Genomic DNA, 15,235 nt, shown 5'->3' with positions numbered 1-15,235 from the left:
GTGCCTGATTTCTCATGCATGTTCTTCTCTTTGGGAGCATCTTCACCAAGGAGGCCTAGTTTTGCTTAGTTATGCTAACTTACTTATGTATTTAATTTAAAAATAACTTTTCAATAAAATTACTTGGATTTTTATACCTTCTATAACATCTGAGGTCATATTTCATTATGCTTTCGTACTCACATAGGAAACACATGCAGAATTCCTACTAGAGAGCAAACAGCTGCAGTAAAAACATGAGCAAAAGCATGCTTACCAGTAAGCCCAGAACAACTATGCTGTGGATATTTACATTTAGTTTTCATTCTCATCTTCCTTTTTTTCTCCCTTCTCTCCCCTCTTGAAATCTTGGAGGGTTTGTGGTAAAACAGTGTTCCAATCAGGCTATTCAAATCAGGGATAAATACACATTACTTACATCCTTCTGCTATCTAATGTAACTTTTCTGTCATAAGGAAATATCCTGTGTCGTATGTTGTAGGAGTTTCTGATAGGGCTTGTCTGTCTAAGTCATGAGGTTCAGACTGGACTCCCTTGCTTTCTAAACTCCTTCTGAGAGGAGTTTGAGTGTGGCTGGCCCCTGACCATAATGAAGAGTTTGGACTCTAGGTTCTGGCACAGAGTCAATTTATTACAGCTCAAGCTGGAATCCCTCTTATAAGAACAGTCCTGAACCAAAACATCCCTGGATTATTATACCCTTGCAATTCCAGTTCTCCTCCTCTCTTGTGACAGACTGGCTCAAATGCAATATTTGTGTCTGGGATCTTCTTGTTCCTTTCTCTGTCTCCATGTGGTTTCTGTTCACAGAATCACAGAATGGTAGGGGTTGGAAGGGATCTCTAGAGATCATCTAGACCAATCCCCCTGTTGTTTAGGCCCAGCTGGCAATGAAGCAGCACGCAGTCTCTTTCTCACCCCTCCTATACATCCCTGTCGCGTTAAAAGGGGACAGAGTGGTTTGGCAGAAAATAAACCCCCTTGTGTTCTAACTCTCCTCACCAAGATGGGAGGTTAGGTGTGGCTAGGTTTAAATTCTGAGTGATGCCCAATTTGCCACAACCAGTCCAGGCGCGTTCACCTCCTGTGAACTATCACGACTCTGGATTCACTGATAGTGGACTGCACCTTCAATCCAGTCATGCTCATGAACTAGTATGGCCACACTCCAGGGTCTGGTCGCATTCAGTGAGAAACTGTGACAACTGACTACTTAAACAGTGCAAAAGAAAGCACGTGCAAAAAAATAAAAAAGATATATAAACAATACAGCGTGCAAAATTACAAAGTGCAGCCTGATTATAGAAAGTTAAAGAGTCGTTCTCTACAGAGATTTCTAAGTTTCCTGCAGAAGTACTTAGTTTAAGTCTCACCCAAGGTGTCCCAAGGGGGGAGGAAGAGAGGCTCAGTCTGTTGGCTGATCCCAGGAGCCAGAGACAGTTTGCGAGGGAGCTTCCCTGACTTGTTCGTGACAGTGTCTCCACCCTAGTACCCCGCTTTTCTTTAAACTTTTTATACCTTTTTTCACCTTCAAGGTGGAGTTTGAGTGACTTTAGTCATAAATACCTTTTTTACGATTGGTGTAAAATTATCTTGCCTCACATTTAAAGGTATAGCTTACAAACAATTCAGGATGCAGACTCAAGAAGGAGTGGTCACACCTTGGAGACGGGTAGCCTTTGGGATGGAGGTGTGTTTTAGTATTAAAATGACATTAAAATGAGCAAAGTTCACACTAGGACAGCATTTTGTCAAGATTTGACAGACCATTGGCTCAGGGTACCAAAAGTGCTGCTTAAAGGACCATCTCCACAATGCCACAATCCCCACCTTCCTTAGGATGGCAAAGACTCCAGTGAGATGGAAGGAAAAAAAAGATAACCGAGAACCTTGTGGATTGAGATAAGGTCAGGAAGGGCTCACTGCCATTTAGAGTTCTGGGCAAAACAGACTCCACTACTAAACTTAGAGAGGAAATTAAGAACAGTTTATTCTACTACCTACTAGAAACAGAACAGAACAGAACAGAAAGCAAAACAGTGCAGGCTGATGAGAAAAAATAAAACCAGCACTTTAAGACCTCCTTACCTCACCCCTCCCTTCTTCCCTGGCTCAGCTCACTGCTCCCGATATCTCTGCATCCTAGCTAGGACACCCACTCTTGCAAGAATGCTAAATAAAAGTACTTTACTGCAGAGTCTGACCTGAGTCTTTCATGAGAAAATTTGTTTCTTACAGATGGGGGCTCATCCAGGAGCATAAGTTGTCTTCCTGAGGACCTCTGTTGCCGAAGGACAAGAAGACACATCCCATTGATTTCAATGGTCTTGTGGATCGTCAGCAGGGGTTCCGGAGAAGACTGACTGGATCCTGAGACCAAGTTTGAAGGCAGATTCGGTGAACCACAGGGGGAAGGATAGGAATAGTAGGCAGAATCGTATTGACTAGGCAACTCCATGCATGGACTTAATAACCTTGGTGAAAAAGTTCTTCCTAATATCCAATCTAAACCTCCCCTAGCACAACTTAAATCCATTTCCTCATGTTCTATTATTTGTTACTAGAGAGATTGACCCCCACCTCACTACAACTCCTTGAAAGTGATCGTATCTCCTCTTAGCCTCCTCTTCTCCAGACTAAACATCTGCAGCACCCTTAACCACTCCTCATAAGACCTATTCTCTGGAACTTTCACCAGCTTTGTTGCCTGTCTCTGGACACGCTCCAGCACCTCCATGTAATTATATTTATTATAACCAGTAGCGATTTATAAATTATACAATAGATGCAAGTTTGCTGACTATACTAAACTGGGGGGGGGTGGCTGATACACCAGAAGACTGTGCTGCCATTCAACAAGAGCTGGACAGGCTGGAGAGTTGGGCAGGGAGAAATCTAATGAAATTCAACAAGTGTAGAGTCTTGCATCTGAGAAAGAATAACCCCTTGTAGTGGGTTTGGGATGGTAGTGATTTTCCACAGCAGCTCCTGCAGTGCTATGCTTACTGTTGATATCAATATTATGACTACCGCTTGCACAGCATCAGGGCTGTCCCTCCAGCATTCCTTCCCTCACCTTCACCAATAGCTGTGGGTGGGCATGATCTTGGGAGGGACCATGGCCAGGACAGCTGACCCAGGCTGACCAAGGAGATATTCCATACCATATGACGTCAGCTCAGTAATATAAACTGGGGGAGAGGAGCAGGAAGGGGAGGCAAGATTCATTTCTGGCCTTCCAAAAGCAACCGCTACGCGTACTGAAGCCCTGCTTCTCGGGAGGTGGCCGGACATCGCTGCTGATGGGAAGTAGAGAGTAACAGCTTTATCTGCTTTTGCTTTGCTTCCCGCGTGTGCAGCTTTGCTGCTTATTTATTAAACTGCTTTTATCTCAACCCACAAGACTCCCATCTTATTTTCTCCCCTTCCCTGGCTTGCTGAGGAGGTGGGGGATAAAGCGGTGTGGTGGGCACCTGGCATCCAGCCAGGCTCAAACTACCACACCCCTAATACCAGTACAGGTTGGGGAATGAACTGTTAGAGAGTAGTAATGGGGAAAGGGACATGGGGGTCCTGGTGGACAGCAGGATGACCATGACCCAGCAATACGCCCTTGTGTCCGGGAAAGCCAATGGCATCCTGGGTTGTATTAGAAGGGATGTGGTTTAGTAGGTTGAGAGAGGTTCTCCTCCCCCTCTACTCTACCCTTGTGAGACCGCATCTGTAATACTGTGTCCAGTTCTGGCCCCTCAGTTCAAGAAGGACAGGGAGCTGCTGGAGAGAGTTCAGCGCAAGGCCACCAAGATGATTAAGGGAATGGAGCATCTTCCTTATGAGGAAAGGCTGAGGGAGCTGGGGCTCTTTAGCTTGGAGGAGACTGAGGGGTGATCTCATTAATGTTTACAAATACGTAAAGGACGGGCATTAGGAGGATGGAGCCAGGCTTTTCTCAATGATGTCTGATGATAGGACAAGGGGCAACAAGTACAAGCTAGAACATAAGAGATTCCAAAGAAACATAAGGAAAAACTTAACTGTGGGGGTGACGGTGCACTGGAAGGGGCTGCCCAGATGGGTTGTTGAGTCTCCTTCTCTGGAGACATTCAAAACCCACCTGGATGAGTTCCTGTGTGACCTACTCTAGGAGGTCCTGCTCTGGTAGGGGTGTTGGACTGTATGATCTTTCAAGGTCCCTTCCAACCCTTAAGATTCTGTGATTCTGTGAAAGGAATTGCAGAACAACTAGATGTCAGTAGTAGAATGGCATGGGAGAACAGAATAGCTTTAGACATGATATTAGCAGAAAAAGGAGGAGTTTGTGTAATGTTAGGCAACAAATGCTGTAACTTTATCTTGTACAACACAACATCAGATGGAATCATAATCAGGACAAGACCTTACAACATTAGCAGAAGAATTGACTGAGTTCTCTTACAGAATGGTTAGAATCATGGTTTGGGAAATGGAAAGAAATGGTAGTATCCATTTTGACATCTGTGATAGTAGTTGCAGTAATATTAATGACTGTTGGATACTTTATAATTCCATGTGTTAGGGGGCTTGTACAACGATTGATAGGAATTGCATTGTGTAAACAAATGCCTTTGGAGCCACCACCATATCATGATAAAGTGCTCCTTCTCAAAGAATACTTACTTCATTAATACTTAGAAGTATTTGAAAGGTGTGTGTCAGGAGGATGGGGCGGCACTTTTTTCTGTATTGTCCAGTGATAGGACTAGGAGTAATGGACATAAGGAATAATAGACACAAAAAGTTCCAGTTAAACTTAAGGAAAAACTTCTTTACTCTAAGTGTGATGGAGCACTGAAACAAGCTTCCCAGGGAGGTTGTGGAGTCTCCTTCTCTGGAGGTTTTCAAAACCTGCCTGGACGTGTTCCTGTGTGATCTGATCTAGGCAGACCTGCTTTAGCAGGGGTGTTGGACTAGATGATCTTTAGAGGTCCCTTCCAACCCCTACCATTCTATGGTTCTGTGAAAGAACAGGAAGAGAATCAGGAAGATTTCTCATGAGAAGATAAATGTGAAATAATCTTGTCTAACTTTGAAGCCTCATATGGAACAATACCTTTAAATGCAAAAAGCAACATTTTTATAATAAAAGAAAGGGGGGAAGTATAGAGGATGACAATGTTGTTTTTGTAGGATATAGCTGTGTTTGTAGGATATAGCTTGTTTTTGCAATATATAGCTGGTTTTGGAGGATATAGCCTGATTTTTTAGGATATAGGTGTTTTGCAGTATAGAGCAGATGTGACAGGGACTAGGACAAAAGGGCCTAAGCATTAACAACAGTGGAAATTGATCATGTGTCAATGATCAGGATGTGCTAGGACATTCACTCTTGCAAGAACGCTAAATAATAGTGCTTCGCTGCAGAGTCTGACAGATCACAGAATCTCAGGGGCTGGAAGGGACCTTGGAAGACCTGAGTCTTTTACGAGAAAATTTGTTTCTCACAGTGATGCCGTTCAAGATGTCTAAGAAACGGTGCAGGAAGGATGATTTTAAACCTATGGTAGCTTCATTATGTTAGGAACTACCCTCAGAGGTGAAACCCAAGGGATGGATGGATGCTGTTGACAACATGGCCTTACTTGGACTGAAGAGCTGCTGGCAGTTTGGGGAGTGAGTACAAAGCATACTTCTAAGCTGCTCTACCTGGCACATGGACGACTTATGAGCAGATATTAGGTAGATAAAGCTATTATATTAAAATTACAAGGCAGCTCAGTCACCATCTGGTGCCAAATAGGCGCATGTGTGTGTTTATAAGTCGGGGACCGGGCCAAGAGGAGAGGCTCGCACAGGCAGCCCACAGCTGGGACGAGCCTCTCCCGGCCCAGGCCCGAGCGAGCAGGGAGGCGGCCCCAGTATAGTAGGGGCACCCATCTTGTGCCAGCCCTACCGAGGTGCCGCGAAGGGCGGAGAAAAAGGACAACCGCGGCAGCATTTCTACCCCCGCCTCCCCTGTTAGCCAGTCCTGCCGTGACGCTGCGGCAAGCTGCACAGGCGCAGCAGCTCCCGCTGCTGCTGCTGTGTGCATCCTCCCTGTCCCCTGTGCGCCCGGCCGGCAGCGCCTCTGATCTCCCCGGCTGCTCCATTAAGCGATGGCAGCGGCCAGCTTCAGCAAGATCCAGATAGGAATCTACGTGGAGATCAAGCGCAGCGATGGTCAGTGGGGCAGGGGTGGCGGGAGGGGCCGGCCTGGTAGAGCGGCCACCGTCCCAATGCGCGGGCCCCATTGTGTGCACGGGACCCTTTGTATGCGCGAGGCCGTGGAGTGGCCGGGCCTGGAGCGAGCTGCGGGGCGCGAGCGGCGGCCAACCGCTGCTGGGGCCGGGGAAGCTGCAGCAGGGCGGGAAGGCGGCGGGGGTGGGGGGGATGAAATGGCGGGGAGAAGGGCGAGGTGGGTGCGAGGGGGATGAAGCTCATGGGGGAACGGAAAATGGGACAAGTGTGGGATGAGCAAAGTGCGGAGTGGCTGTGGATGGAGTCGATGAGGTGATTTGGAGGGAAGAGGGGTGGGGAGGAAAGCCTGAAGAGGCTTTGGTGGAGAGGTGGGAGGGCCTTGAGGGAGGGGATGAGGTGATGGAGGAAAGGGGATTGGACTAGATGATCTCTAAAGGTCCCTTCCAACCCTACCGTTCTATGATTCTATGATTCAATATAAAGTAATAACTTCTTGTTTGCTCTGGTGTATGAGTTGTGTTCTGAAAAAATGACACAACAGTATGCTCTGACAGAAATGCCTTTGGACACTTCCATCATTTGACAAAAAAAGCTTGATATTATTATTTAAGATGTTCCTTATGGTTAAAATATAAGAAGAGTGCTTACTATTTATGTCCATGAGTTGTTATTTCTCCATTGAGGATCTGTTGTTTCTCATCTTGCCCAGCATCTCTTGATGGGAGGATGTATGGTTCTGTCTAGAAATACGTGTGAATAAAGGAAGTGTGTGTGTTAGGTTTAGAGTACTAACTCTTTGTATTTGTCTGGAAGGAGAGAGCTGAAATGGGAAGTCCACTGACTGAATCAATGGCAAGTCACTTGTGACTTCAAATCTTCAATTTGAGTGGGAATATGTCATCTGTTCTCAGTCACCGTGAGATCTATGAAGCCTACTAAACAGGAGTGGGGTTCTGCTGGGATTTTCTGGAAAGTTTTTTTTTTTTTTTCTCCAGGGTTCACTAACTTGCTAAAGAATAAGATGTTTTTAAGGGAAGAAAGACATGGAGGTCAAAGGCACTGAAGTAAGCATGGTTTTGTCATGAGGCAGGAAACAAACAGCCAACAAGCTTCATGCAGCTTGTCTTCTCATGTCCCATACTGAAGTTCAACCCTACAATAAAATAATGGTCAGTGTTGACTGGACACTATATTAAACTTAACCCCTCAATTTGTGCTTAATGACTTGTGTGTCATGTGAAGAATCTGATAAGTCTGGCAGTTAGTTCCATAACTCCTGCAGATTTCTGCTGAGGTTTCAGAAAACCTCACCTTAGCAACTTGTAAAACTGTTTGTTTTTTTTCTGAGACTTATGTGAACTTCTAATAAATGTTACTGCTTGTTTTGTATACCTTTGGAAAATAAGGCATGAGAATGCTTTGTTTCCCCCTCACCCTATTTCTGTTCACATTTAATGTCAGAAGTGAAGACAATAACTCTTGAATATAACAGTACTTATTTTCATTGCTGTTAATGGTTTACATATTTTGCTATATCACTTAAATATGTGATGCAGCACATTAAATATATTACACATCAGTAATATACTAGGGAGATGCCCTCACAGCAGTTACATTAATTTGATCCTTGTATGAGCAACCACACTGCAGTGTCATAGCAGAGTTAGTGGGTCCTGCTTATTGAGAGGTTTGCTTGTTGTCCTGGTTTCAGCTGAAATAATTTTCTCCCTAGTAGCTGGGAAAGAGCTGTGTTTTGGATTTAGTGTGAGAATAAGGTTGATAATATACTGATGTTATAGTTTTTGCTAGGTAATGAATATCCTAAGTTAAGGATTTGTCAGTTTCCCAAGCTCTGCCAGCAAGGAGGTGCACAAGAACCTGGGAGGGAGCATGGCCAAAGGCTACTCCATACCATAGGATGTCATGCCCAGTATGTAAACTGGGGGGAGTTGGCCAGGAGTGACCAATCACTGCTTGGGCATCAGTCAGTGGGTGGTGAGCAATTGCATACATATTTTTAATTACAATTATTGTTGCTATTATTATTATAGTCAATTATTAAACTGTTCTTATCTCAACCCACAAGTTTTACTTTCTTTTTTCTTTTCACTCATGCTCCTCCCCATAACAATGGGAGAGGGGAAAGCAATCGTCTGTGTGGTGCTTAGTTGCTGCTGCGTTAAAAGTTAAAGAAATTTAGCAGAAAATAAACCCCCTTGCATTCCAGTTTATCCTCAGATATCAGAGGAGCTGGGGACATCTGAGCTTAGATTCTGAGAGATGCTCAATTTGACACTATAAATCCAGTCGCATTTGGTATATCGACCTATCATGATTACGGATGCACCTTCAGTCTAGTTGCATTCATGAACTAGCATGGCCACAAGTTTGGTCACTTTCAATAAGAACTCTCACAGCTAGATTAACAAATAGTACAGTTTATTGAAGCAACAGGAATGCAGATTCTTTTGGATTGTCAGTGATAAATACAGTCTGCAAAAGCATGTGCAAATGTCAAGAATATGAATAACATGACTGGAGATAAGTGTATTAAAATACAAAATTACTATAGATTTCTAAATTTCCCAGGAAAGTACTTGGTATAGCTGAGTGTTTGAATCTCACCCAACAGGCATCCTTATTGGGGGTGGGAAGAGAGATTTATAGAATCATAGAATGGTAGGGGCTGGAAGGGACCTTTAGAGATCATCTAGTCCAACCCCCCTGGCAGAAGCAGGTCCACCTAGATCGGGTCACATAGGAACATGTCCAGATGGGTCTCCAAGTAAGGTGACTCCACAACCCGAGCCTTTCCTCATAAGGAAGAACCTCCAGTCCCCTGATCATCCTGGTGGCCCTGCGCTGGACTCTCTCCAGCACTTCCCTGTCCCTCTTGAGCTGAGGAGCCCAGAACTGGACATAGTTCTCCACATGAGACCTCATCAGGGCAGAGTAGAGGGGGAGGAGAAACTCCCTCGACCTGCTGGCAACACTCTTCTTGATGCATCCCAAGATGCCATTGGCCTTCTTGGCCATGAGGGCATATTGATGGCTCACGTTTAGTTTATTATCAACCAGGACTCCCAGATCTCTCTCTGCAGAGCTGCTCCCCAGCTGTTCAACCCCCAGCCTGTACTGGTGCATGGGGTTGTTCCTTCCCAGATGCAGGACTCTGCACTTGTCCTTGTTGAACCTCAGGAGGTTCCTCTCTGCCCAACTCAATCTGTTTGAGATCCCTCTGAATGGCAGCACAGCCTTCTGGTGAATCAGACAGTCCTCCCAGTATGGTGTCATCAGCGAACTAGCTGAAGATACACTCTGTCCCCTCATCCAGGTCATTGATGAAGGTGTTGAACAAGACTGGGCCCAGAACCGATCCCTGTGGAACTCCACTGGTCACAGGCCTCCCAACTCGAGTCTGTGCCATTGATCATCACCCTCTGGGTTCTGTCATTCAGGCAATTCTCAATACACCTCAATGTCCACTGATCCAAGACACACTGTCTGAGCTTTCTGATGAGGATTTTATGGGAGATAGTGTCAAAAGCCTTGCTGAAGTCAAGGTAGATGACATCCATTGTTCTTCCCTCATGTAGCCCTCTTAGATGAGGCTATGAGGTTGGTCAGACAGAATTTCCCCGTGGTGAAATCTGTATCTAGGAAGAAAGGATCTCTGGCTCTAGGAAGAAAGCAGTGCAAATGAATTAATTTTGAAAATCTCATGTACACTTAGATTTTTTGAATACTTAGATTTTGGAAACAATGTTCAGTTCTGGGGTCCACATGTTAAGAAGGATGTTAAGGTACTCAAATGCATACAGAGGAGGGCAACAAAGCTGGTGAAATGTCTGGAAGGAAGGTCCTATAAGAAGAGACTAAGGACCTGGGGCTTGTCTAGTTTGGAGAAAAGCAGATTGAGAGGTGATCTCATTGCTCTCTGCAGCTTCCTGAGGAGAGGAAGTGGAGAAGGAGGTGCTGAGCTCTTCTTCCTGGTATCCAGTAAAAAGATGAGTGGGGATGGTTCAAAGCTGAGTCATGGGAGGTTTAGACTGGACATTAGGAAGTATTTCTTTACTGAGAGGGTTGTCAAACACTTGAAGATGCTTCCTAGACAGATGGTCAATGCCCCAAGCCTTTCGGTGTTTAAGAGGGATTTGGACAATGCCCTTAATGACATAATTTAGGTTTTGATCAGGTCTGAATTCTGGTAATTCTGAATTCTGGTTTTGGTAAGAGCATGACACTATCTAACTTGACAGTAAATGATGATTGATCCTGGTATGAGTTCCCTCCGCTCTCTATCAAAACAAAAGACTATTGCAGTACCCTAATGACAAAGACAGCATAACTGAATGAAAGAATTTTAGGTCATGGAGCAGTCAACCATCACATTAACATCAGTTTTGGAAGTGGTTTTACATCACCCTACTTGATTTTGCAGTAAAATGGTCAAGGTGGGAGACTACAAAACTAATTGAAGCACTCTAGGAACTTAAGTGCCTCAACTAAAAGTAGTAGCAAATGGTAGAGGACAGATGCTGAAGTGCTTCTAGTCTCCGTGTCCCAAACTAATGTCCGAGAGGTGGAGTGGGTAAATGCAGTGCTGAATCCTGGAGCTGATTGCAAGATGACATGACTTGATCTTGGCCCCATCTGTGCATCAGTATGGGAGAGGCTTTGTGCTGCATTACCAGTATCAACCCATTATGAAGGTCAGTCATAAGTTTCTCTGAATTTCAGTAAAATGTTTGGTAGAGCATTAAAAATTATTCAGATGAAGTTTAATACAAGACTGATAATGTATTTAAGACAGGTGATGATGTGTACCTAATAATTTTTACTTAATAGTGTGTCTCCTGGGATCAGTTTTGTGACTGGCTGTCTGGTTTTTTCCATCCATTATATTTATTAATTCCTAGTCATAGCACAGAAAGCAACATTGTTCTTAGGAAACTTCATTGCTGTGCTAGAGTGGAAGTATCATTTTTGTGGAGATTTGTATCATGCAAGAAGATCAGGAAATATGGAATGAAACAACTGGGGTAAAACATGGCACAAGGTAAATGTGCTTTTGCTATAAATTGGGAGATCATAAACTGCAAATGACAGGAGAAAATTCTTGATATTCTAGTTAATAACAAAATATGTGTGGACTACCACGGTGAAGTGACAAGGGGAAAAGTGAGTGCAATTTTAGAATTACTGTAATTTGGCAGTGAGTGTTTCTATGGAAAGTAGTCTGGAGCCTGTGTGGGATATTGCACCTCGTCCTGGTTGCCAGCATTGGAAAAGAAGATACTCAGACCGAAACAGGTACAGATAGACTCACTGTTCTTGTACAGATGTCTTTATACAAGCCATAAAAGAAAGCACAGAGTACTAAATGTCTGTGAACACATGTAATCTGGAAAAAAAATTGTATATGTTCAAAGAGAGGTACCAGCACAACTTTCTGGGGTGAATAGCAGAGGCAGACTACTTAATAACATAAAGGTGAAACGTTTGGTTTATAGGGGACTTACGGTAGTATGTATTAGATCTGATTGGACATGTGCTTCCTTCCAAATATCTTTTTCTGTGTTTAAGTTATATCTGGAGAACTTCTCTGCTCTTAAAAATGATAGATTCACTGGCATGGTACAGCTGAAATAGCTTGATGATAAATCTATAAATATCAGTGCATATGTTGGCTACTGTGATGTGATGCTTCTTTATGAATTGAGCTGTTTTAGAAACAAGTCTCCTCTCTCCCTCTGACACTGACACCTACAGAAGCAATATGTAGGGGTAGTTTCTGAATGCTATGGCAGTGAGATACCCTTAACAACATTTTGTGAAGCCAGAGGGCTGACTGCCATTGATTTCAAGGGCAATTGAAGCTTCTGAAACCAATTAAAGGGAAGATGTTTTAAGAAGAACTAACTAATGTGAAATAATGCACTTCAAAATGTGCTTAAAAGAGTATTAACTCCACATCCCGAAAAGAAACTGGACCTATATTGAAGGAATATAAAAAACAAAGTGTTCCTCTAACTGGTGAAACCACAGGAAACTTGTTTAGAATGTAAAGGGAAATTTTAAAGATTGGCTTGGAAAATGATAAAATCATGAAGTCATTTTTGTTGGAAAATACTTCAAGGTTATCAAGTCCAGCCACTAACCTAACACTGCCAAGTCCACCATTAAACCATATCCCTAAGCACCTCATCTACATATCTTTTAAATATCTCCAGGGATGGTGACTTCACCATCTCCCTGGGAAGCCCATTCCAGTGTTTAAAAACTCTCTCAGTGAAAAAAAAAATCTTCTTAATCCCCAATCTAAACTTCCCCTGATGCAACTTGAGCCCATTTCCCCTTGTCCTATCATTCATTACTGGAGAGAAGAGACAGACACCCACCTTGCTACAACCTCCTTTTAGGTAGTTGTAGAGAATAATAATGTCTCTCATCAGCCTCGTTTTTCTGCAGACTAAACGACCCCAGTTCCCTCAGCCACTCCGCATCAAACTTGTACTCCAGACCCTTCACCAGCTTTGTTGTCTATCTCTAGACATGCTCCAGCACCTCAATGTCCTTTTGTCATGGTGAGGGGCTTTCGTGGTTTTGCCCAGCCAGCAATGAAGCACCACGATAGTCTCTCACTTCGTGCCCCCCACCCATCCCCACTCTTCTTAGGATGGCGGAGGCCCCAGCGAAATGGTAGGAAAAAAAAGATAACCAAGGTTGTTGTGGATTGAGACAAGGGCAGGGAGGGCTCGCTGCCAATTACGGATCTGGGCAAAACAGACTCCAGTACTTGACTTAGAGAGGAAAGTAGGAAGGTTTATTCTACAAGAAACAAAATGGAATAAAAGCAAAAAGGGAGTAGGATGATGATAAAATTGCAACCAACACTTTAATATCTCCCTCCCCCATCCCTCCTTTCTTCCCAGGCCCAGCTCACTGCTCCCGATATCTCTACCTCCTCCCCCCTCAACAGCTTGGGAGGGCAGGGAATGGGGCATGTGTTCAGTCTCTCATGGATGGTCTCTGCCGCTTCTTTCTTCTCAGATGAGGATGACTCCTGGCATTCTTCCCCTGCTCGGATACGGGGTCACTCTCACAGGACACAGTCCTTAACGGACTTCTCTGGTGTGAGTTGTTCCCAGCAGCTGTGGCTTCTGCCAATACAGGGTCACTCACATGGGACATAGAATCATACAATCATAAGATGGTAGGGGTTGGAAGGGACCTTTAGAGATCATTTAGTCCAACCCCCCTGCAGGTCAACCTAGATCAGATCGCATAGGAACATGTCCAGGCGGGTCTTGAAGACCTCCAAGGAAGGATACTCCACAACCCCTCTGGGCAGCCTGTTCCACTGCTCCGTCACCCTCACAGTAAAATAGTTTTTTCTTATATTTAAATGGAACTTTTTGTGTTCCAGCTTCATCCCATTACCCCTTGTCCTGTTGCTAGCTACAACAGAAAAAAGGGATGCCCCAACCTCCTGACACCCACCATTTAGATATTTGTAAATATTAATAAGATGTCCCCTCAGTCTTCTCTTTTCTAGACTAAACAGCCTCAGTTCCCATAGACTCCTTAATGAATTTCTCTGCCGTGTGTTCCTCCTCACAATTGCAGCTTCTGCAGATACAGAGTCCCTCCCAAGGGACATGACCTCTTCCGGGCATAATTTTAATGAATTTCTTTGGCATGGATTCTTCCCTGCAGTTACAACTTCTGTGAATATGGGGTCCCTCCCATGGGACACAGCTTCCTCCAGCCATAGTTACTGCCCCTGGCACAGGGTCTTGTTTAGCAAAATGAGTCTCTGCCCTTGATGCGGGGTCTTTCACGAAATGCAAACAAATCACTGCTCCACCAGTTCTCTCCACGGGATGCAGGGGAGTCTCTGCTCCAGCACACCTCTTCCTCTCTTCCCTCGCTGACCTTGGAGTTGCTTCTCTCTCTCTTCCAATTTCTTGCACCACCACCATCTGGAAAAGAAGAAGGGATAGAAAAAGAAGGAACTGCCTTGCAGAACAAACTAACACAGTTAAGGGTTATAAAGCAGGTATGTATTGTGCCGGTGGGTTCGAGGGAGATAGTTCTGCCCAGCTTTCATGCCTTATTGTCTAACAAAGGGCTACTTATAGGGTACAGGTAGGGGTATGCATAAGCGCCTATTACATATTCATGACCTATCCCCACTCTGTATTGAAATAAGTCCTCTTTGAGCTTACACTTGTTCAGTGTCTCTGGTAGATTTCCATGCCACAGAGCAGGATGCAAACAATTCTGTTTTCCACATTCCAAGTCCTTCTTATCTGCACCTGTCTGAACACCAGCTTCTTAGTTATCAACATTCAGAGTCTTCAAGGCCTTTACTAACAAGCGGTTCGAAATCCAGTGAGATGAATTTTCTTACCATGGTGTTAGTTTACAGTGAATTGTGTCTTTCTAACTTTCTCAGGCCTTTCCCTTCTGTATGTCTGCTTTTGCCCATCAGAACAGGAAGAACTCTCCTCTTCTGTCTTCTTCTTAAAAAATGATCGTGGAGGTGTCTAATTGGCTCAGCCCCAGAAGTTGGTCTGACTCAGCTGGTAAGAGTTTTCAAGCAACTTCTTACAGAAGCCATCTTTACAGCCCCTTCCCCCTTACTAGAAATGGCTGTCTTATCAAACCATGACAGGGGCCCAGAACCGAACACAGTATTTGACGTGCAGCCTCACTTAGACCAAGTACAGGGGCGTAATCACTTCCCTGTTCCTACTGGCCACACAATTTCTGATGCAAGCCAGAATGCCATTGGCCTTCTTGGCCACCTGGGCACACGTCTGGCTCATGTTCAACTGACTATTGATCAATGCACCCAGGTCATTTTCCTCTGGACAACTTTCCAGTCACTCTTCCCCAAGCCAGTAGCATTGCATGGGGTTGTTCTGGACCAAGTGCAGGACCCAGCACATGGCCCTCATACAGTTGGTCTCATCCCATCACTCCAGCCTGTCCAGGTCTCTCTGAAGAGCCTTCC

The 15,235-nt window shown here is 44.5% G+C and overlaps 1 protein-coding gene across 3 annotated transcripts in view; it reads left to right on the top strand.

Moving 5' to 3' along the window:
• Positions 1-6,121: 6,121 nt before the first annotated feature.
• Positions 6,122-15,235, top strand: part of LOC133628483 (kinesin-like protein KIF2A) — a 102,020-nt gene continuing 92,906 nt past the window's right edge. For all 3 annotated transcript variants that reach the window (XM_062016695.1, XM_062016693.1, XM_062016694.1), the window contains exon 1: positions 6,122-6,195. In XM_062016695.1, the coding sequence (XP_061872679.1) occupies positions 6,132-6,195 (64 nt within the window). In that variant the 5' untranslated portion in view covers positions 6,122-6,131. The remainder of the gene's footprint in view (positions 6,196-15,235) is intronic.

The sequence above is a fragment of the Colius striatus genome, chromosome W (genome assembly GCF_028858725.1).
Source record: "Colius striatus isolate bColStr4 chromosome W, bColStr4.1.hap1, whole genome shotgun sequence".
In the NCBI taxonomy this organism is placed as follows: Eukaryota; Metazoa; Chordata; class Aves; order Coliiformes; family Coliidae; genus Colius; species Colius striatus.
This window is presented reverse-complemented; position numbering and strand designations above follow the sequence as displayed.